Source organism: Ursus americanus, chromosome 2 (assembly GCF_024610735.1).
Source record: "Ursus americanus isolate L20-20 chromosome 2, mUrsAme1.1.p, whole genome shotgun sequence".
Taxonomy (NCBI): Eukaryota; Metazoa; Chordata; class Mammalia; order Carnivora; family Ursidae; genus Ursus; species Ursus americanus.
Genome location: NC_142128.1, coordinates 84,299,831 through 84,323,250, shown reverse-complemented (window position 1 = coordinate 84,323,250; position 23,420 = coordinate 84,299,831). Strand labels below are relative to the sequence as shown.

At 41.4% G+C, this 23,420-nt stretch overlaps 1 protein-coding gene across 1 annotated transcript in view; it reads left to right on the top strand.

The window, feature by feature from the left end:
* Positions 1-23,420, top strand: part of COLGALT2 (collagen beta(1-O)galactosyltransferase 2) — a 104,978-nt gene that overhangs the window by 49,255 nt on the left and 32,303 nt on the right. The window contains exons 2-5 of the mRNA XM_045811372.2: positions 10,843-10,953; positions 13,425-13,542; positions 15,580-15,714; positions 19,675-19,879. Of these exons, the coding sequence (XP_045667328.2) occupies positions 10,843-10,953; positions 13,425-13,542; positions 15,580-15,714; positions 19,675-19,879 (569 nt within the window). The remainder of the gene's footprint in view (positions 1-10,842; positions 10,954-13,424; positions 13,543-15,579; positions 15,715-19,674; positions 19,880-23,420) is intronic.

Here is a 23,420-nt window from a genome sequence, read left to right as displayed (position 1 = left end):
AAAATGAGGATAATAATACCTTCCTTGAGAATTACCATAAGGATTAGAGTTGAATATGTAAAATGCCCAGCTTAGTGCCTGGGCCAGAGTGCAGTCCATAAATGTAGAGAATAAAATAAAAGATATTTTCTTCATTTTCCATAATATTTTCAATGTAGGCAGCAATCCCAAGGGAAATGAAAATACACAAAAACTCGTCCATGAATGTTCATAACAGCAGTATTTGTAATAAATAAAAAGTAAAAACAACCCGATGTCCATCAAATGATGGATGGATAAACAGAATGTGGTGTATCCACACCATGGAGTATTATTTGGACATAAAAATAAAGGACTTACTGATACATGCTGCAGCATGAACCCTGAAAGCATGCTAAGTGCAAACAGTCAGACACGAAAGGCCCCATGGTATGATTTCATTTATATGCAATGTCCAGAAAAGGCAAATTCATGGAGACAGGAGGTAGAACTGTGGTTACCAGGGGCTGGAGCGGGGGAGAGTGCGAAGTGATTTCTAGTGGGTACAGATTTCTTTTGGGGGTGATGAAAATGTTCTGAAATTAGATCATGGCAATGGTTGTGCGACTCTAAATATACTGAAAACCACTGACTTGTACGCTTTAACTGGGTAAATGTTAGATATGTGAATTATATCTCAGTAAAGATATTATTATAAAAAAATGGGCAATAAGGATGCCCTCGTTACTATGCAAAGAGAGGTTCTGTGTGGTGTTTGTGAGAAGTGAACCCTTATGCTCGCTCCATGGTGCCCCTAGCCTTGTTTTTGCTGTTTTCTGATTCTATTGCTATTTTACTGAGAGAATTATTTAGACCTTGCCCAACCCGTGCATGTTTGTCTCTCCTTTTTCTTTGAAAATGATTTCATTGTCTGTGAAAGCAGGGGAGTTGACATTATTGCTATCCTCCCAGCCATATTTGAAATATTTAATTACTGAACTATGTGCGCTGAGTGTGCACAGGTGGATGGACCATGGCTTAATAGCCACATAATGTGGCCTTTGTGTCAGGTCCCTGGTTTCCAGAGATCCCTCGTCATGCTGGAACGTGTTCATGGCATTTCAGTCTAACGGTTCTTACAGGATATTAACAGACCTTTATCTCTAAAACCAGGATATCTGACTTCTCTTGAAACCGTAGAAGATTTAGCTTTCCTGGACACACATTCCAACATGGCAAAAATCTGATGGAGCCTGCAGGTGTCCCTTCTCTCACACTGTTGCCTCATACTTAGTCTATTTCACTCCTTGACGTTATCTATGCTCAGCCTTTGTAGGCATTTGGGTTGGACTGGGGAAAGTTTTCTTGAATTCTTCATTCACTCATTTATTCATCAGGCCCATGGTTAGTGCCTGTTTTATGCAGTCAACTCTCGTCGGTGCTGGGATGCTTCTACCCTCAGGGAAGAGAATCTGGTAATGGAGAGAGACAGAGAACCAGTTAAGTACAATGCAGGAGCGAGGGCAATGCTGGGAGTATGGGTAGAGAATCGATGTGTCATTTCAGATTTCAGCATCCCATCCACCCTGGGGTGTTTGGGGGCCGGGACAGCTTTAGGGCTCCCGGAAAATGTGTCACTAGATCCTGTGAGTGTTCTCTTTAGTATCAGGACTCTAGCTGTTGACTCTGCGGGAACGTATTCCACTAGTAATTCCATTTCTTCAGGGCACACCCACACTCAACAGAACTGGAAAATTCAGCAAGGAAGAGAAAAAAGGAAATGAAGAGTGGGTGAAAAGGAGCAGGAAGAAGAATAAACAAAGGGCAAAGGGAAAGAAACACAGGAAAAAGAGTATTTACCCAAATGAGAAACATACTTATCTCGTCTCACACACTGCCGCTGATATTTGCATAGAATTCCAAGAGTTTTGACTCCAAGGAAAATGATGGTGAAGCAAACCTCAACAAAGCTTGGTGACAGATGTGAGCTGCACTTGTGGTGAGCACAGCGTAACGTGCAGAGTTGTTGAATCGATGTGTCATACACCCGAAACCAACGTAACTGTGTGCCAACTCTACTTCAATTAAGAAAAAAAGGAACTAATGGATCTTCCCATTGTCTTGCTTTGTTTCCTTCTGGGACAAGTCCCTCCTTTCATTCTGAGATGATCACTCTGGTCCCCTTGATTAATGACCTTGACAAGACAGAGAATTCCTTCCAATCTGACAGGTGCATTTCCACTCTCTGTGGGTGAGTGGGGGAGGCGGTTTGCATTAGGGTTGGGATGGGGCATCTGAGGCCTGAAAGGAAAAGTGCAGGCTCTAAGATCCACTGTTTGCATGACTTGACTTGAGCAAGTCATAGCCTTTGTCCTTCAGCTTTCTCTTCTATACGATGGAGAGATAAAAATAATGCTACCTGAGCTCATTATAGGGCTCAACATGGGATAGTGCATGATACACAGGTGAGGGGTTCTTGACACCAAGTGAGGCAAACGGTACCTCAGAATCAAAAGTGTCAAGGAATGGCTCATTGTTCATTTTTAATTAAGTTCATCTTCACTTTAATATGATGGTATTGGGCCTTTGAATTAACTTTCAACTGGTCAATTGGCAATTTTTACCATTTCTCTTCCCTACCCTTTAGGAATGAAATTGATTCATTGGTTGATTGTATTTCCAGAAACAGGTTTTTTCTTCCTTCCTTCCTTCTTTCCTTCCTTCCTTCCTTCCTTCCTTCCTTCCTTCCTTCCTTCCTTCCCCTTTCTTTCTTTTTCTCTCTTTCTTTCTTTCCTTTTCTTTCTTTTTTCATCACTCTTACCCAGACCTCAGATGTGTAATGCTTATGATCGTTTCTGGGATTAAAATTGGACATATTGAGGGATGTTGAGGGAGTAGAAATATTTATTTTGTTGGTGAGGAGGGTTTCGTGAGAAGTGAGTTTTCCTGATTTCTTAGTTCATTAGGAAGAATCGCTACTGATTGACTTGGTAGGACCTAGGAAAAGGCTTTTGTTGGGAGAAATCGCCAGCCCCCCAGTCCATGTCCATATCGTTAACCATATCCAGATCTAGTTTTCACCCAGCAGACAGATTCTAGATCTTTAAACAACTCTACACAGTAACCAAGAAGCAAGAATCCATTAGCATGTTTTTTTTTTTTAAGATTTTATTTATTCATTTGAGAGAGAGAGACAGAGACAGAGAGAGCACAAGCAGGGGGAGAGGCAGAGGGAGAGGGAGGAGCAGACTCCCCGCTGAGCAGGCAGCCGGGCATGGGGCTTGATCCCAGGACCTGGAGATCATGACCTGAGCCAAAGGCAGACGCTTAACCATCTGAGCCACCCAGGTGTCCCCCATTAGCATATTTTGCCAAGTGGCCAAGCCTCTTCCCTTGGGCAGAACAGCTGCTGGTGAGGCTTTCTGTCAGAGCAGAGACTGAGGTGGTTAGGACTTGATGGCATGAGCTTTCTTGAAAATAAGTTTCACTAGTTGCTTCAAAAAAATTAAATCTTATTTTTAAGTGGGAGCTCTTTATTTTCTACACTGGTGAGTCTTTCCTTGCTGGATGCATACAAGAGGCAGTTAAGAGGGTAGTTTGGTTTTTGAAGTCCCAAGTTGGAAAAATCACTTTTGCTACCATACTAGTCATGGCGTGACTCGTCGAGGTGATGACTAACCTTGTTGTTCATTCCATCACTGTTCCCGTAAGCCCTGGGGTTTGTATTTTGCAGGTTCTGGGGCAGCAAAGAGCAGGCACTGCTCAGCGTTGCCTTCATCCTGGCCCATGATTGTAGTCCTGTTGTTCTGTCTCATCAAAAGTCTAGGCTTTCTGGGGTGGCAGGGGAGCTAAGAATAATCCCTGAGGGTCAGTGCGGATGGAAGCAATCAGGAGTACCGTGTGGTCAGCATCTGTGTTTCACCTGCTGAGCGAGCCAATCTGCATCCTTAACGCGGCTCCAGTGGCCCCACGCTCACCAATGTTGGGTTTTACCCTCACAAGCTCGGAAGGACTTGTGGTAAAAATAAATGAGTCAGTTCTAATTATTTCAAGTTGGCTGTCAGGGTAAGAGCCAAGACTGAGGAATGAACACTGACCTTCTGGAACAAGGAGAAATGTCAGTGTGTGTAGACATTGCCAGAGAAAATCGCAATGTTGTTTTTTTGGCACAGCCGAGTAATAAAGTTGTATCATCCCGCAGACATGTTTATTTACTGGTCTGCTCCATGAGCTCTCACTTTCCCTGTAACGGTGACCATGTGCCTGCTGGCCCCGGGACACTTCCTTCCCCGAGGAGAGGCCCTGCACTGTGCTGTTGATTGCATTTGCATATGTCTTTATCTTTGTCCTAATTTGACTTGGAATCTGAGACTCACTCACGGGCCTTTGCTGATGGGCACAGCTAGCGAAGAGGAGACAGGACCTAGAGGCAGAATCCTAGAGAAAGTGGATGGGCAGCCAGCATCATGGGGAGTAAAGGCCCAGACTTCCCAGGGAGCCCAAGTGGATGTCGCACTTGTGTCTACTGGCTCTTCCATTCCAAACACTAGCTCCAAAGACAGCCAGCAAGGACCGACGTACGGAGAGGGGACTGACCAGGAGCACTGCGGGCATATCGGGGACCCAGCTCTGCCAAAGGTAGAGGGAGACCTCTTAGTGGCCTCATGCTTTTTAGAGGTAAAGGGAAGCCACTGTGGCGTCGTGGCCTTCAAAGCAGATTAATTATGTGAGGACTGGCATGGCCCCCGAGCTGAGCACACCTTGCTGTCTCATCCTGAGCCAGAGAGCCCCAGGGAAGAGAGGGAGGGGGGTGTTGGTTTAAGTGTGCCTCCGCTCGGCTGGGAGAATTGTGGCCACGGTGGAACAGGCTCACTTCCAGGGAGCGTGTTCTAGCTAGTGCCTGCTTGTGCTTCCACAAGCCGTGGTTTTCGTTTGACTAGCAACTGCCATCACCTGCAGATCACCTCTCCAGACATCTCTTCACATCATGTGTTCTTCAAGGACTTCCTGAGGATGTCTGTTACCTTGCTGGGTGCCTTTCCCAGTCTGATGGGAGAAGCTAGCCAACCCGAGGCTCTTATTCTAGGGGACTGGAAGGAGCTTTCAGTTGGGAGAGATGTCTCAGCTTCCCCTGAAGGGGGTCACATGTTCTGACTCCTCAGCTTCTTAGCTTGATGGAAAAATCCTTCTCGGCCACAGTGTTTTCTGTCTAGTTCCTCGTGGGGACTCCCAGCAGGACAATCACCACACTGTTGCTTTGTGCTGTAGGGCTCTGAAAATAGAGCTGCTAACTCAGGCCTCCTGTTTCCTCCCGGGACCTCACATCTGGGCCTTTGGTATCTCTCTGTCCAACCCTCCGAGGAGACCAGCGCCGGCATGCTTTCGTGATTGTGTATTCCAAAGGAAACACTTTATTTTTTTTTTTGGTCAGAGGGATGAAAAAGGCAGCAGTTAGAAGTGTGTGCCTGGATTTCTGTTTATTTGCCTGGGCCAGGGGAGTGGCGGGGCAGGACAGTTGGTCTGAAGGGGGGAATGCAAGTCTTCCTCAGTGGACTGGCGGGGTCAGCGCTGCTCTCCCTCTGGGACAGTGCAGGAGACTGGCCCCGCACATCAAACACGGGTGTCCGCGGACCTCCGACCACAGCTGGAGGATCTGTGCTTTTCCCGGGAAGCCTGAGAACAAAGAGCAGCTTAACAATTTGGGGAAGTAACTGAATAGGAAACTGTTTTCACTCCATAAGGAGAGTATTTTAAATCTGTGCTTCTGTTTTTAATTAGACACCTCTATCTTTGCATACACCCAAGCAGCTCACCTCTACGGATGTTGGTGAATAGTGGATCCTCAGGCAGACTTTGGAGTTGTTTAGTCTGGACAGCAGGAAAATAAATTTCATACAGTGAGACCGACTTTGTTAAAATGATGAGGAAAGGCATCGACGCAGGGAGAGCAAAGTGAATATAAGTCCCGGGTAATGAAGAACCAGCAACTGAGGAAAGAAGTAGATGCTGTAGGAATTCTCCTACACTATTTATCGTAATTTGGGAATAATGTAGAATTCCTGTAATTTTTTGCTAACACTGCAGTCAAGACATTTTTTATTTTGTTTTGTTTTATTTTACTCTTGCTCATAATATGTTGAGCAAAGACTCGTGGGTGTTCGAGCTGATTCTCAGCTTCAGGAATTGCTCTATACGTGCTTCCTACACTGAGATGAGTGGTTGGACTCTCTTCATGTGCCCTTCATGGCTCCTTCGCTGGACGTGGGTGGCTGGTGGCCATGTATCACAGTGGATGTGATTGTCACTAACATTCTTCACTTCTCAGCATAATCACAAACTAGAGGGAGCCTGTGACCCTCTTCCACGTTGCTTTCTGGACCACTTTCCTACCTCCTTATGTTACCCCATTTTTGTCCGTAGGCGTCCAGCTGGTATGCCTCAACACCAGCTGCATACGTTGCTGCTCTCCCTCTCGAGGTAGTGGAATTTCCGGGTAGGCCTGTGGGTCTCCTCCCTCCTAGACCTTGTTCTGAAGGGAGAAGCTGATTCTAATCTGATTTCCAGAAGAGACTTGAAAGTAGGTCGAGGGGCGCCTGGGTGGCTCAGTCCGTTAAGCCTCTGACTCTTGATTTCAGCTCAGGTCACAATCTCAGAGTAGTGAGATCAAGCTCTGTGTCGAGCCCTGCTTTGGGCTGTGTGCTCAGTGAGGAGTCTGCTTGAGATTCTCTCTCCCTCTGCCTCTGTCCCTCTCACTCATGCGTGCTCTCTCTCTTTCTCTCTAAAATAAATAAATAAGTCTTAAAAAAAAAAAAAAGAAAGAAAGAAAGTAGATCGCATTGGCAATTGGCCTCAGCTCCTGATCTTCTATTTTTTGGAATAATATTTTCAGTAAGGCTAGTTTTTTTTTTTTTTAAAGATTTTATTTATTTATTCAACCGAGACAGAGACAGCCAGCGAGAGAGGGGACACAAGCACGGGGAGTGGGAGAGGAAGAAGCAGGCTCCCAGCGGAGGAGCCCGATGTGGGGCTCGATCCCACAACGCCAGGATCACGCCCTGAGCCGAAGGCAGACGCTTAACCGCTGTGCCACCCAGGCGCCCCCAGTAAGGCTAGTTTTAATTCAAATATCCACTTTACAAAATAAGATTTTCAAATATTAGTCCTATACCTCTATCCCCCATTTTTCTATACCCTATGACCTAAGTTACATAGTTTCGTGTTACTTGATATTTTACAGAAATTTACTCCCTATATAAGATGGGGCTCCACTATGCTTTGCTTAACAATTTATTTTTTTCTCTTGAGTATTTCTGAATTTTCTCTCCTTTAAAGATTTTGTTACTTTTGGAAGAAGAGTGACTTCCAAAAGCTCAAGTAGGAAGAACAAAATCCATCACAGATTGGGTTTAACAAAATCCTATTTACGCAAATTGCCTATATATGGAAGAAGCAAACTCTGTTCACACCTCTTCATTTGCTCTTATCAAGATTATGTTCCTAGGGAACCACTATGGCCCTGGCTTTTCCTTCCAGGAGGGACTGCTGAATTGCTCATAAATTCTAAGCATTTTTACTCCCTTTTAAGAGATCAGGCACCTCTGTCTTTCCATGACTCTTCTGTTTACTCTCCCTGCTTTCTTCCCTTCTTCCCTTTCTTTCTTCCTTCCTCTTTTACTTTTATTCAATGTGGTTTTTAAAAATCAGGAATAGATGTTGAATTTTGTTAAAGACATTTTTAGCGTTTACAGAAGTAATCATATGATTTTTCTTCAGGTCTGTTAATATAGTGAATTATATTAATGGACTTCCTCTTATAATGAACAATCCTTGGCTATGCTATGTAATATTTTCTTAGTAGGATGTTGATTCTGTTTGCTAGTATTTTATTTAGGATTTTTGCAGCATATTCATTAAAAGATATTGGTCTGTAGTTGTGTTCGTGTCTTCATCAGGCTTAGACATTAGTATTGTACTTGCATTATTAAAAGAACTTGGAATTTTCATTTGTTTCTCCTACGCTCTGGAGAACAAGCTACATAGCATTGGAATTATCTAGTCTATTAAGATATCTGGTAGAATTCCCCTGTGAAACCATCTGGGCCTAATATTTTCTTTTTTCTCTTTCTTCATTTCTTCCTTGGTAATTGTTCTGCTTAAGTTTTCTATCTCTACTGAAGTCAGTTTTGCTAACATGCATCTTCCTAGGAAATCCTCCATTATATCCAGTTTTCAAATTTATTTTTCATTGAGTTGTGCAAAATAATTGAATGATTTCTTTCATATAATCATATTCCCTTCATCCTTGCCAATTCCTATTTTATATATCTGTGTTGTCTTGATAGATTAATAAATGGTTGCTTTATTTATTTTCATCAAAAAAAGCAAAATTTTAGGGGAGTTTGGTGGGAGGATGGGTGAAATAGGTGAAGGGGATTAAGAGTACACTTATCACAATGAGCACTGAGTTAAGTATTGTTGAGTCACGATATTGTACACCTGAAACTAATATAACATTGTATGTTAATTATACTGGAATTTTACAAAAATAAATTTTTTTAAAAAATAAAATTTTAATTTATTAGTTCTATCCTTTTTCTGTTTTATGCTTTTGGACTTTTTTCCTTTATTATTTATTTCTTTATGCTTGTTTTGTTGCTCATTTTCTAGCATCCTAGCAGGAATTCAACTCACTTATTTTTATTAATTGAAGGTTATAAAACTGAATTTTTCTGTGATCATTGCTTTGATTGTATCTAAAAAATCTGATACATACTGTTTTCATGATTAGAATTTCTGAAATTGATTTGTGTTTCTTCTTTCACTCAATAGTTATTTAATAGAGAATTCTTAATGAAATTTTTTGGTTTTATATCTTATTACCAATGTCTAGTCTTATTGCTTTATTATCACAGAATGTTGTTTACAGTCTTTCAATTTTGTGGAGGCTTTCTGTGTAGTGCAATTGTTGGTCAATTGTAAATGTTCCACATGCATCTGAGAAGAAAGCATATTCTCTCACATTGTGTCCTATAGGTCCTCTGTATATTTACTTCCTCCCCTTCGCACCATCTTCACTGAAAGTGGTATGGTATGTGACTCTTCATCTTGGGGTTGTAAGTTCGAGCCCCACATTGGGTGTAGAGATTACTTAAAAACATAAAATCTTTTAAAAAAATAAGTGGTATGCAATAGCTAAATCGTGGAAGGAGCCGAGATGCCCTTCAACAGATGACTGGATTAAGAAGTTGTGGTCCATATATACAATGGAATATTACTCAGCTCTCAGAAAGAACGAGTTCTCAACATTTGCTGCAACATGGACGGCACTGGAGGGGATAACGCTAAGTGAAATAAGTCAAGCAGAGAAAGACAATTATCATATGATTTCTCTCATCTATGGAACATAAGAACTAGGAAGATCGGTAGGGGAAGAAAGGGATAAAAAAAGGGGGGTTATCAGAAGGGGGAATGAAGCATGAGAGACTATGGACTCTGGGAAACAAACTTAGGGCTTCAGAGGGGAGGGGGATGGGGGAATGGGATAGGCTGGTGATGGGTAGTAAGGAGGGCACGTATTGCATGGTGCACTGGGTGTTATACGCAACTAATGAATCATCAAACTTTACATCAGAAACCAGGGATGTACTGTGTGGTGACTAACATAACATAATAAAAAAAAATTAAAAAAAAATAAGTGGTATGCTAACATCTCTTATTATCAGTGTTTCTGTTTTTCCTTGCAATTTCCATCCTTTCCATTATATCAAGGGTTGACAAACTACAGCCTGTAAACCCATTGCTTATTCTTGTAAATGAAGCTTTATTGGAATACATTCATTTACGTATTGTGTGTGGCTGCTTTCCTGCTACAAAGGCAGAGGTAAGTAGTTGCAACAGAGAGTGTATGGCCTGCAAGCCTGGAATGTTTACCATCTTGCTCTTAAAGAAAGTTTGCCAACCCCTGTACTCCATGAAGGTACAGGGATGTTTATAGTTATTGTATCTTTGCTGTGAATTGTGTCCTTTAGCATTATAAAGTATCTTTCTTTGTCATGGCCAGAATTCCACCTTATTTGATGTCAGGATTTTAACTCTTGCTTTCTTTCTCTTCTCCAGTTGACTGATCTATCTCTTCATTTTTAGGTGTTCTGAATAACTTTGTTTTAGATATCTATCTTATATATAGCATGAGTTTTCTTTGTGATACAATTTGGAAGTATTTTTGTTCTAATAAGTGAATTAAGCTCCTTTACACATAGATCAATTTGTTAAACTTTTAAGGTAGAGATATGTTTTATATACATTATTTGAAGACTTTTGAGGGTACTCTAGTTTGTATAAATAATGGCAACATTAATCCAAAATAGGTGAAGATAACTTAGATTTTTTAGTTTTATATTGGAAACTTGCTTTCCCCTGGAGTGTGTGTGATGACAGTACCACAGATGAGCAGTCTTGTTGTGATCCGAAAACAAACTTGAAAAGAAAATGTAATTGAATTATTGCTTAAATTGATACTTGTCAGAGAAGTTAAAAGGCAGAGTTTACATGTGGATAACTAAAAATTAAGCCAAATAGGAAAATTTCCAACAGGATTAGCTAACTTACTCTGGTTTAATTCATTTTCTGCTGATACAGTTTTAGCACAACCACATATGCTGAGCCCTGAGTTTTAAGGATCTAGTGACACAAAAATGATTTTAAGCCGTATCTCTCAATTCAGGAATCTGTTGTCTAGTCTGGACCATGAGGGATGTCATTTTCATACATACATTTTTTCCCCTCGGAACTGGCCGTTCTCCTTTCAATTAATCTGAGGTCTTTGGGATTTCCCCCTCTTTCTTTGGATGACAGCTGAGCTATATTGTACTTTCTCTCACACAGGGCAGCCACTGACCACAATGTGGATAATACAACAGAAATACTCAGGGAGTGGTTGAAAAATGTACAGAGATTCTATCACTATGTGGAGTGGAGGCCTATGGATGAACCAGAGTGAGTAGCAAGACAACATTTTGTGAACTTTATTTATCCCACTTCACTTAACTACTTTTCCAGCCATTCAGGTGTCCGATCTTGGAGGCATATATGACTTCTTGGGTTATTTCTGTATCTAGGAAGTTACAAGGACCTGCCATTTCTTCCTTTGACAGCTCTTCATATTCTCCTGCAGCCACCAGCCAAGTTCAGGCACTCCTTAGTTCACAAATAAATTGCCACAGTATATATTTAAAAATACTGATGTTATTTATTCATATTTTGAGTATAAGTCTTTTATATTTGGTGGATCATAGTGAAACATTTGTATACTTTTTGTACATACTGTGCTCTTTTACTTATCATATTTTTATAATCATTCCATAGCAATTATTAAGGGGTTTCTTCATTATCTTTATGACTGCATAGTATCCAGTATATGGATGTACCATAACGATAATGAGTAGTCAATCCCCTACTGATGGGCATTTAGGTTACTTCTTCTCCTAACCATAGCAATTCATTAGTTGTTTCCATCTTCAAGATCATCCTACATACCATACTGCCAAATCAACTTACCTAAAAGACTAATGACATGGCTTAATTTCTCTGTTAAAAGGACTCCAATGGCTCTCCAATACCCACAGAACAAAGTTCAAATACTTCAGACTTATACTTTTTAAAGATTCCATGAACTTAACACCAACAGCTACGCACCTATATGTCTTGCTTCTTCCCAAAAGAAAACTGCTTTGTCTAGAATGTTCCTTTTATTTTCAACCCCAAGCTGTTACCCATGCAGGTTTGTTCCCCAAGCGGGCCCTTTCTGACTTTGTAACCAGCTCTCATGCCAAACCCCACCTACTACAGAAAGCTGCCCCTAATATTCCAGCTACAAAGATCTACATTTCTCTCAACACTTGTAATGCTTATTTACCTACATCATCCTTTTTGACACAGCAACACTTGTAACTAACTTTGTTAATTAACTATGTAATCTATGCATTTCTTCGAAGTGATTTTTGGGTTCTTTGGCAGAGGTTACAGTATACAAATACTTCATCGTTTCCCCCAGTGCTATGTTCTTGGCAGGCACTAAATTAATACTTGTTGGATGAACAAATGAGCAAATGACAACATGAATAAGTGTATTTAAAACGGACTGTTGTAAATGTTCCCAAGGCTACTGCAATTCTAGCTTAAGAAATTGTAGAAGTAGAATAAATTGAGTTGCCTGAATTTTTGCCCAGGATAAATCATTTGTTGAAAGCCAAATTTGTATAATAATAATAATAAATGCCATTCCAGAGTCTCTTTATATCGTCTCTTTATATATAATAGTTTTATTATATGTGTATGTACATATATATTTCAAATCCCAGCATATGCTCCATATATCAAGCAAAACTTAACAATGAAATCTGAACACTATAAAGGATTTTGAATGCTTTTCTGGAGTTTCTTATAATGGAATTTGGCCTAACTAGAACAGCCAAAAAGACTATGTACCTACCTTGCATCCTGGTATTTTCTCTGTGCCCAGATCTTGACTAAATATATTGCATGCAAAGGTCAGTGTGAGAAGTATTAGTGAAGGCATTTTGGGGGCAATATATTGAGGAAAACAAGACTCCACTGATTTTTACTGAAGCAATAATTGGAAAGACAGCTTAGAGAGCCCCTGTGCAGGACATAGTTTTATTAATCGTATTTATATAATTATGTTTTCATAATTATATAGGCATATATAGGTCCTACTAGTACAGCCAGAAGAACTTGAAATGATGGCTACTGGGACAGTATCAACACCCATACCAGTTGGAAGCTTTCAGAAGGGTTCTTGAGGGTATGCCAGTGTACTTGCTAACGTGGCCATGCGAGAGTCCTGCCCTGGCTGTTTCGTAGACGTTAATAGAGATTCCAGTGACGTTACGCATCTGCTCCACGATCTCACTCTACTGGGATAGATCGGTGTGTTAGGCTCTGTGGAATCCTTTACTGATACTTGATCAAGTAAATTTAAACTTTGGCGTTTTTTTCTGGGAAACTCATATTTTTATGCTGTAAAATTTTTAAATTTATTTGATGGCAAAATATATTAATAAGTGCTTAGGAACATGAGTTTTGGGGGTATGCCTGGATTTAAATTCTGACTGTGTCCCTTATTAGCGTGTAGCATTAGGAAAATGACTTGACCACTCTGCGCCAATTTCCTCATCTGTGAAATGAAGAGAATGGTGGTACTAACCTTGTAAGGTTCTTCTTAGAAGCCACTAAAATATTTCATATGTGTACAGTAAGCCACAAGTTACTTAATCTCTGCTTCCTTATCTGTAATATGAGGAAGATGATAACAATAGCAGTACCTACCCCCTAAGGTTGATGGAAGTTGAAATGAATTAGTGCATATAAACATTTAGGACAGACCCTGGAATATATAGGCATTCAATAATTTTAAGCTATTATTGTTATTATTATTATTATTTTAGATCTTACCCTGATGAAATTGGACCAAAGCATTGGCCAGGCTCCCGGTTTGCCCATGTGATGAAACTACGGCAGGCGGCCCTTCGAACTGCGAGGGAAAAATGGTCAGACTACATTCTGGTAAAAAAAGATGTTTGATTTCTTGACAGCTGTTATCTAGAATGTGTCCAAATCAATTGTCCAAAACTTAAGACTGTGGGAGCTATTAAAACAACCTTTTGTTTAAGAACCAACTCCCCTATCTTTTTTTTTAAGTATGCTCCACGCCCAGCATGGAACCCAACATGGGGCCTGAACTCACAACCCTAAGATCAAGACCTGTCAAGACCTGAGCCAAAACCAAGAGTCAGAGGCTTAGCTGACTGAGCCACTCAGGTGCACCCCGCCCCCTGCTTTCTAAAAAAGATTTATTAGGGAAGATTCTTAATAACTCTTTAGAAATTTTTTTCAGATGTAAGAAATTAATTATATAAAAAAAGATTCAAATTAACAGCTCCAAAACTCCATTCCCTTTTGTTCCTTGGTGACTTGGGGGAATGTCATCCCCCTTTTTTTAAGAGACAATGGAGTATTACTTACAGTAAGTAGCATTCCACCAGCATGCTTGTGGCAGTTCCCCTGACCCCTACTTCTCACAGGTGTTGTCATGGGCTCAGATGGATGCTCTGTGTACAGAGGTTTTGTGTCACAGCTGAGGAACCCAGAGCTCGGGGAACCCACTGCTTGTATAGTAAGCAGTAAGCAAACCTGCTCTTTCTCTGGGAAAATGTGTTACCTCATCTTTCAAGGTTACCAGCTTCACAAACAACCCTGAGAAATGGCCCAGTTAAAGGCACAGTCAGGGCCTTGCAGCCCTGGCAGGGAAATGACCTCTCTTGCTTGGCTTCTTGGTTGCTCCTAAGTTATGTTCGGTTCTCATGGAGAATTTCTCTCTATGGAGAGGTTCCATCACTTTTCGTAAAACTTTGGTAGTGGCCCAGAAAAATGCTGGACTTAATGATTAGGAACCAGTGTTATCTTCTGTCCTTGTCCTCTAGGAACCTAACTTAATTGGAAAGGAGGACAGCTTCCTAGGCAGCAAGTTGCTACAGTCCCCATTTTCCTTTCTGACAGGGGCTTTTTTCTTCACAAGTTTATGGGAATCGAGTTCCTCATCTGTAGCCCCCAAAATCCATTTAATTTTTTTGGTGAGCATTTTCCACTACAGTACTAGAAATAACACCAATAAAGCAAAGACAATATGGTTTCATTAGACTTGTCACTGTCTGCTCTCCATCACTAAACTCTGATTCCTAAAAGGAATACTTTTGACCTATGTCCATCCCCAGCCCATAACCACAACAAAAATCAGCCCAATAATTTATCACACGTGCCATAATTTCATGTATGTTTTCAAGTTGATGATATTTAACATCATAAAGCTGTTTAAATGTCATTGAAACATACAAATGCTGAGTCTCACATTTTTGGGTGAACAGATTGACTATCCTAAGAATGAAAGCTTCTGGTTATTTGTGTATGCGTGGTAAAATATACGTAACATAAAACCTATCATTTTAATTTTTTTAAGTATACAGTTCCGTGAGATTATTTATTTTATATAAGAGAATCTATTGTTAAACTATCCCTATGTATGAATCAGTGTTAACATGGACTTCTGCTAAGAGAGAGAAAAGCTTCCTGGGTTGATATAATGCGCATTCAACAAAAATTCTACTTGTAACATTAAAATGGCATGAATGGATCTGTTTTGGGCCATTTTGGCATTACTATGGACAACCTAAATAAGTCTGTTCATTTGTACTTAGGCTGGGCCCTCAATGAGTGTTTTTGTATGAATCTTTAAGAGCTCTTGGGAGCTGTTAGTGGTTAATAACCACTAACCAAGGTGTGGGTTGGGTGCTGGTTGAGTGTGTACCCGGTATGGTAACATCAATTTATTGCCTGGCGCCTCACGCAGAGCTAGACATGTGAGTCTAATGTATTTTGCCCGAATGAACGCCATCCATCTTCAACAAGTTTCAGTAAGGAGAACATAAAGAACTGGTTCCATGTCTCATGAGCAAGTTTCTGTGATCTTTCAGAAGTGCTGGGTTAGTCTTGAACCCAATAGTGAAAAGTACTTTTTCACCTGATATTATCCTTTTCTTTTCCTAGTTCATAGATGTTGACAACTTCCTGACTAATCCACAGACCCTCAATCTAATGATTGCAGAAAACAAAACCATTGTGGCACCCATGCTGGAGTCTCGGGGCCTGTACTCTAATTTCTGGTGCGGAATCACACCTCAGGCAAGTCTTCTGGCTGATGGATTAAGGCAGTGGGTTCTAATAAGGCACCCATATGTCCACCATGGCCGCATTCATCTTTTTCCTCACTTCCTCCCTTGAAACGTGCGTGTCATGGTAGTAGAGGAGTAGCCATGTTCAGGAAAGGAGGGAAATCCATATCCAATGCATAATCCAGTGAGCTCTTTTGTATTAATGAATGATGAAGAAAATATTCTAATGAGCTTAGCCTTGGAAGCTTTAACTTAACCAATAAAGCTTACTGATATTTGTACTTTTGCCCTCTCAGATTCTGAGATTTAAAAAAAAAAATAGTACTTTTTGGTATTAAAACATTAGAACACTATAGAAAAATTTGGAACTGGAAAAAAGTAAAAAAAATTATGTGACTCCCCACCACGCTGACATCATGGATAACAGCGTGTTGCTAATAACTATATCATCAAGTGGCTATAATGCAAATTACTTACCCTTTCTCTTAGTTTGAAATTATTCAAGTTGTTTGCAACTTTGAACTATTATAATGACCATGATGATTAATGTACATTTTTCTGTATTTAATATTATGTCCTTAGGATAGCTTCTTAGAAGTAGAATTCCTGAGTTGAAGAGTATAAATATTTTGATGACCTTTGATATATGTTGCCAAATTTATTTCCAAAGACACCTAATAATCAGAGCTGCTATGGTAGCTGGTTTTTACAAAATTCAAGAGAAAAACAAAATTTTAAATTTCCATCATCTCTTTTTTCCTTTGTAAAATCTTCAAAGTCGAGAACTCTGTTACAATGAATGCTTCTGGTGCTTGTATTTTTAATTCTCTAGTTAATAAATTAGATACATTAAAGAGAGAAACCAGTCAATGTAGTATATATCAATACGGAATAAAGCTGAGCTAAAGGAGGAAAAATTGTTAAATGTGTTCGCATGCTCAAAGGGATAAATTTTGAGTTCCTCTTTTATATTTGGTTTGGCTTTGGATGCAGGAGTCCAGTCGCGTGCTGATAAATGTTTAATAACTGGCTCTCTGTGGGGGAAACGCCCTGATAAGGTACTCCCACCATGTAAACAACTTCAATGCTGTCGAAGTGAGGGAAAGGTAAATAATTGCAGTGTAGCCACTTGGTGATATAATGGCAAAAAATATGCAAAGCTACCATCTGTGGTATTTCAGAATGGTGGGAATTAACATGATTTCTTAAAAACAGATTTTAAGCTACCAAAATGTCAACTGGCTTGCAACATTTCTGAAAATTTAACTAACAGCAGGGCTAGCACACTGCTGGATGAGCCATTCCTCTTTGGTTACAATTATTTCCTGCAGTTCCCAGAGATCTTGAATGCATGTTATCCACATCTCTTTTAAGGAGACATTAAGTTCATATTTATAAAAGACATTGAGTTCCTTCGGGAGAGAACATTTTATAAAGTTCATTTAAATTCATGCACTCTCAGTTAATAATCCGCGGTGTTTCCCATGGTGGAATCACTCGAGGGCCGTTTTTAATGAGTTACGTGTTGACACCAGGAAAACGGGTGGATTACCATAGTAACTACAGCCTCTAGGTTTTTATTATCTCCTTATTTGCTTTAATCATTAAAAGCAAACAGGAGAAATGTGCTCACTTATTTTGCACAGTAAAATAGAGAGCAACTTAGGGGCAATTCTAATTTTTTCTATCTTTTTTTTTTTTTTTTTGGCTTTCTACCATCCTAAGTCAGGCTTCTGTTAGGGTAGGACCAGAAACAGCCAATGACTTCATTAGCTAAAGGCAGGCCCTGGTTTCCAGAGCCTTTAAACACATCCAAAACAGAATGACCCTGGTGTTGTCTGGCCAAGAACAGGAATGATTTATTACCAACAACATTCATTTTTTGTCAAAAAAGACACATCATCACCTACACCTGTCTGCAGGAGGCATATTCATTCTCTCTCTCTCTCTCTCTCTCTCTCTCTCTCATTTTCTCTGCTTCTTTCTGCTCACCCTCAGGATATTCAATGATTCATCGTCCTGAGTTTTCCAAACTTCTCATTCTGAACATATTGTTCCTAAGTAGTCTAGAACTTTGTATTTGACATGCGTTCTCAGGCAGTCCTTCAAAGAACCAGTGTGTCCTTTATCCCTTGGAAGGATGCTCATAAATTGAAGGATGTTCAGCAATCCTTAAGTTAAAGGCTAGTAGAACATTGTAGCAATAATACTACTTCATATAATGAATTACAGTTGTCAACATATCTTCAGAGACCTTATCACAGGTGAACCATTCTACAACCCTGTGAGATAGACCAATCAGCTGTTATCCCATTTTTCAGGAGAAGAAAGTCAGCTCAAAGAGGTTAAGCATGGGCTGAGATCAAATAGTTAAAGGAAGGTTACGAGGACTCTACCCCTCACATCTTTTAAGTTGTTAATTTGTGATCCTTCTACGTTATTATGTGGTCGGTGTTAGGGGGGGCTCAGCTAGAATACCTACCTAGACCCTGAAGGAAATGTCAGAGGGATAGAAGAGGCTCCAGTGCCTAATGCGGGGGTACTAACATCACAACAGAAAATGTGACCATAAAACAAGGCGACTGATCGATGAGCATGCGACAAGTTCTCTGTCCACGGAGTATCGTGCCCTTCAGGGCGCTGGCTCACACTCATTCCATGAGCCTGCTGTCGCCTAAAACATTTTTGGAAATGCCTTTCAAAGCTTCCACATACATTTAACATCTTCATACATACATCGTGCATCTTCATCTTTTCTGGAACAGAGCTGAGCTTTGGCAATAGTCAAGTTATAACTGGTGCCGCTGGAGTGTCGGCTCCCGTGGACGCCGTGCTTCGTGAGGGCTGAGACCGGGGAGGCCTACTTACTGCTCAGTCTCCAGCATCTAAACACTGCCTGGCACATGGCAAGTCCTCAGTAGATGGTTTCTGAATGAGCGGTTAAGTTTGGGGGGAAAACAAGCTGGGTTATTCCAAACCAGTGTGTTCAACACCACAGAGTAAGAAGGTTGGTTGTCCTGTGTGCCCATCCAGAAAGAACTTTCAAAAGGAGACTCCCCAAAAGAGTGTGGAGCAGTGGCGGCTTCACCAGAATATTGAATAAGTAACTGCACTGAAGGACCGTGTTTGTATGTTTAAGCACTGCACATTTCATGAAAAATCTTAGCCACCTAAAGTAGTAATTTTAATCTTAGCCAATATATTTTTTAAATATTTTATTTATTTATTTGACAGAGAGAGAGAGACACAGCCAGCGAGAGAGGGAACACAAGCAGGGGGAGTGGGAGAGGAAGAAGCAGGCTGCCAGCGGGGCAGGGAGCCCGATGTGGGCCTCGATCCCAGCGCCCTGGGATCACGCCCTGGGCCGAAGGCAGATGCTTAATAACTGAGCCAGCCAGGTGCTCCTTAGCCAATATTTTTTGATGCTTTCTTGGTGCTAGTCCCTATTCTAAGCATTTTTCAGATTTTACCTTGCCTAATTTTTACAGGCAACCCCGTGGAGTAGACCATGCCATCTTGGTTTACAGATGGGAGAATAGACACAGCAAAGTTGAGTCACCTGACTGGTACCCCCAGATAATAAGTTGCTGAGATAGAATTTGAACTTGGGCAGCCAGACACCAAAAGCTGTGCTTTTACCTGCTCTGCTCCACTACCTCTTAGTACTTAGACTTCACATTCAATCATACGTCAACATAAAATATACTTTTATGAGATCATTAAATCCAGAGATAGGCTGAAACCAAAATTATTTCTGATAACAAGACCCTTTAAGTATGATTTTCTATGCAAATAACATTTCTTGAGCTCTATTGGAAATGTTCAGGCCCAGATAAGAAAAGTGGAAGTGACTTTGCTTGGGGACTTCTGCTTAACTGGTGGTGGCTTGGACGGAAGCAGCCTAGCGGAAGACTGGGAAAGATGAAGGCCTCAGATCAGAGAACAAAGCCCACCTATTTCTTTTTTCCAGGGCTTCTATAAACGCACCCCAGACTACCTTCAGATCAGAGAATGGAAGAGGTTGGGCTGCTTTCCCGTCCCTATGGTTCACTCCACATTCCTAATTGACCTCAGGAAGGAAGCCTCCGACAAGCTGATGTTCTATCCCCCGCACCAGGACTATACCTGGACCTTTGATGACATCATCGTCTTTGCCTTCTCCAGCAGGCAAGCAGGTACCGATTGTGTTCACTTGTGCTGTCACCATGGAAACACTGCAACTAACCAGCTCCTGTGTTTTGTACATCTTTGTATAAAATAGTCCTATATAAACCTTTTCTTTCAGGTAGTATTAAAGAGAATTGTTTGCAATTCAGGACCCTCTGTTGCTGTCCCTGTGAGCACCAGTGACCAAGAAACCAAGGCTGGCCCTTCCTCAGAAATCCTCTCTCTCTCTTTTTTTTTTTTTTTTTTTTTTGCGTGCTGGGGACGCAGTGCCGGCGGGGCAGCCGTGAGCGGGTGGTTGATTCTCTGTGGTGCTGCTGCATCGTTTTGTTCACTATAGGAATTTTTTATTAATTAGAAAACTGACAGAAGCTCAAGACAACACTGGCAAAGACCGCAGACTTTAAAAATAGAAGTTTATCGTTTTTTTAAAAGTCTGAGCTGGCGGAGTAGCTCTGTTCCCCAAAGTTTTCAGAGCCCCCGGCTCCTTCTCCATTGCTTCTCCATCCTCCATGAGTATCGTCCCTAACTGGATGGCCCAAGATATCTCATCGGTATGGATGCATTCTAGCCATTGAGTAAAAGCTGGAGAGGGAAGGGCACTCCTTCATTTATGGAGTTGAACATGTCACTTCATGCATATCCCCTTAGCCAGAACTTAGTCACAGGTCAGCACGTAGCTGGAAGCAGGGCCCAGAATGTGCTCTTTATTCTATGCAGTCTAGAGCCCCAGTTCTCTTACTCTAAGGGAGGAGGGGACAGATCTATGGAGGGGACCAGCAGTCTCTGCCACAGTCCCCATGGAAGGAAAGGCAGAGCCAGAGTCTTTTAAGAACCACTGGGAAGCAATTCTGGTGGGGCCCGTAGGCTTTTTGAGGAAGGCAAGTCAGTAGGAGGGTAAGTGATTTGTCTTGTGTCACCCTGCATGTGCTGTCAGGGAGGCTTTCATTCATGACGGCAACTCAGCAGGAAGGTACATGACATTCCTAAAGCAAAGCTGTATTCTCAAGATCATTCACCTTCCTGAGAGAAGTCCCATTACCCATGAGCCAGAAACGTGCCACTTCACCACTAGCAAAAGTGAGCTCAGACGCCAGGCAGATGGTGAATAAACTGCTGTCATCATATACATTAGGGGGGATGCGATCAGGACCCTAGGCAACTGAGGCAGGTTGCTGGCAGGTGAGAATGTTGATACAAACTCAAGCTACAGCTCACACATAAGGCCATCTTTAAAGCCCTTGGTGTCCCACTCATCAGTTGTAGACTTGGTAGGAATGAGAATATTGGTGGAAATGTGGAAGGCTGATTATTTTCCCTTGGCTGCTAGAGCCATTTAGCTGGGTGTAGGCATTCTTGAGCCCTGTGTCAAGGCAACAGCAGGGTTCATATCCTCATCTGGATTGGGAGTTTCCATGAAGGTTCTTGGGTCGATGTTAATGGAAACTGCCTCTTTTAACTTGGTCTGTGATTTGCTCTGACTTCTGCAGGATGGGAAGCAGACTCGGGACCTTCTCATTCCTTTGGGTTGTGCCAGTCCCTTTGCTTACAAGCTTGTAGTGAGGAAGTTCCAAGAAAGTGAACTATTCACAATTACAGTAATGGCCCTTGTCTAACAGAGTCCTCTTTGATAGTGCATAAGGTATTATTGTGACCCATGCACTCAATTATTAGGATATATTTTTTAAACCAAGAACTGGATTTGGGGCTGGAAGAGTGACACAGGCTGGATAGGAATTTTTCAGCTCTGTCCTTTGCTTGGCCTGTTCACTCAGACTTCATTTGTTATGGGTCAGACTCCCATAGGCTTTCCCAGGACATTGAAAACAGGTGGAGAGGCCCAAAGCTATTTGGTGATTCAACTGGGGAGACAAGAGGTAGAAAAGAAAGGAGAGGGAATCAATACTCTAGGCCTTGCCTTCATGCCTGGCATCGTGTCAGGCTCTGTGTTACTTGGGGAGATAAGGTCTTTACACGTGGAAACATGAGTAGTAGTTGTGAAGCAGGGAGAGCTGAGGGTCACACCAGTGGTATAAACCATGAACACATCAGGGGTCAAGCAGGAAAGAATCACTGTCATTTGGGGGAAATGAAAAAGCTTTCCTGACAGTCCTGTGGCTCCAAGGTGGAACTTGAACTTCTTTTGAAGTATTTCCAGGAGAGACAAGAAAGAGCCTGGGAGTCTCGTGTGGCCCACAGAAGCTTTGCCTTTCGAAGATCCAAAGCAAAACACTTTCCTTCTCCCTTGCAAGAGTCTTAATGAAAGATGATTTCTGTTCTCTTGTTCTCAGCGTCATTTGTTAAATGTCCAAAAGGCAATAAAGAGTCTGCACATACCCAGCGGGACCGTCTAACTGCAGACCTTGATCCTTAACCTTTCACCTCTGACTCCAGTCATTGCCACATGTGGCGTGATGAGTGAGTGGGGCAATCCAAGTGTGCTGGTGTGCTGGGGTGTGGCTGCTGATCTAGCCCCAGAGGAGAGCACAGGGTCATAGATGAGTCTCTGTGGCTATAATGAAGCCAAGGTCAGGAGTTCACGTCCCATTGTGGCCAGGGATGTGGGCTTTGTATCATGGCCACAGGAGCCATCTCTGGCGCCGGCCAGTCATCTTCCGAATGCCTGCTGTTGAGTCAAAAATGGCAAGAGATGTGGTGATGGGAAGGCAGATCTGCCTCCTGAATGGCACTGGTAGCAACCAAAGTGCCTCCTGTGTGCGAGAACAACTCATTATTACTGGTTCTGAGACTTGGCTTCAGAACCCTGGGCAGATAGAAAGATACTTGGCTTTGGATCTTTAGGGACAAAGTTTTCATGCTAATGACTTAATGTGTGACCTTGGACAAATCATAGCCCTTCTGAATCTGATTCGTCACCACCAAGGATAAAAATAAGCATATCAATTTGCCGTGTTAAGGTATTATGTGAGTACAAGAAAGCATCTGATATTTTCACAAGTACAGAGCTTTGAGGTTTAGCTCTATTTACCATTCTTTTCCAAAGGGAAAAAAATTGTTTTCTCCAGAAGTAGCTTTCACTGAGAGTACCAGATTCCTTTATAGACTTTAATTATCAACACATGTCCTTTTAAAATTTTTATGTTTCTATCAAATTATCCATGTAAGTAGTTGAAGGAGTTCAAAGAGTCCTCAAGATTTACCATAAAATTAGAAGTCCCCTACACATCACCCCCCCGTACCACCATTCCCCTCTTCTAGAAGACAGACACTTTTAACTCTGATGGTAGACGTATAATATTATATCTGTCTTTCTAAATAATATGCTCGTGTTGCTACTTCTTGATCCTCTGGTTTTGCTTGAGGCATTATCTACTGACGGTTCACTACAGAAGATGAGGAGTTAGCCCTCTCTCCTCCCTGTGCTCCCTCAGTGCAAACACGTTCTTCCCAACACCCTGCCCTCTCGGCAGAATTACATGGTGATTTAAGATAGATCATGGCCAGTGTTTTTGTTGTTAGAGTTATGTGACGAGCACTGGGCGTTATAAGCAACTAATGAATCATTGAACACTACATCAAAAACTAATGATG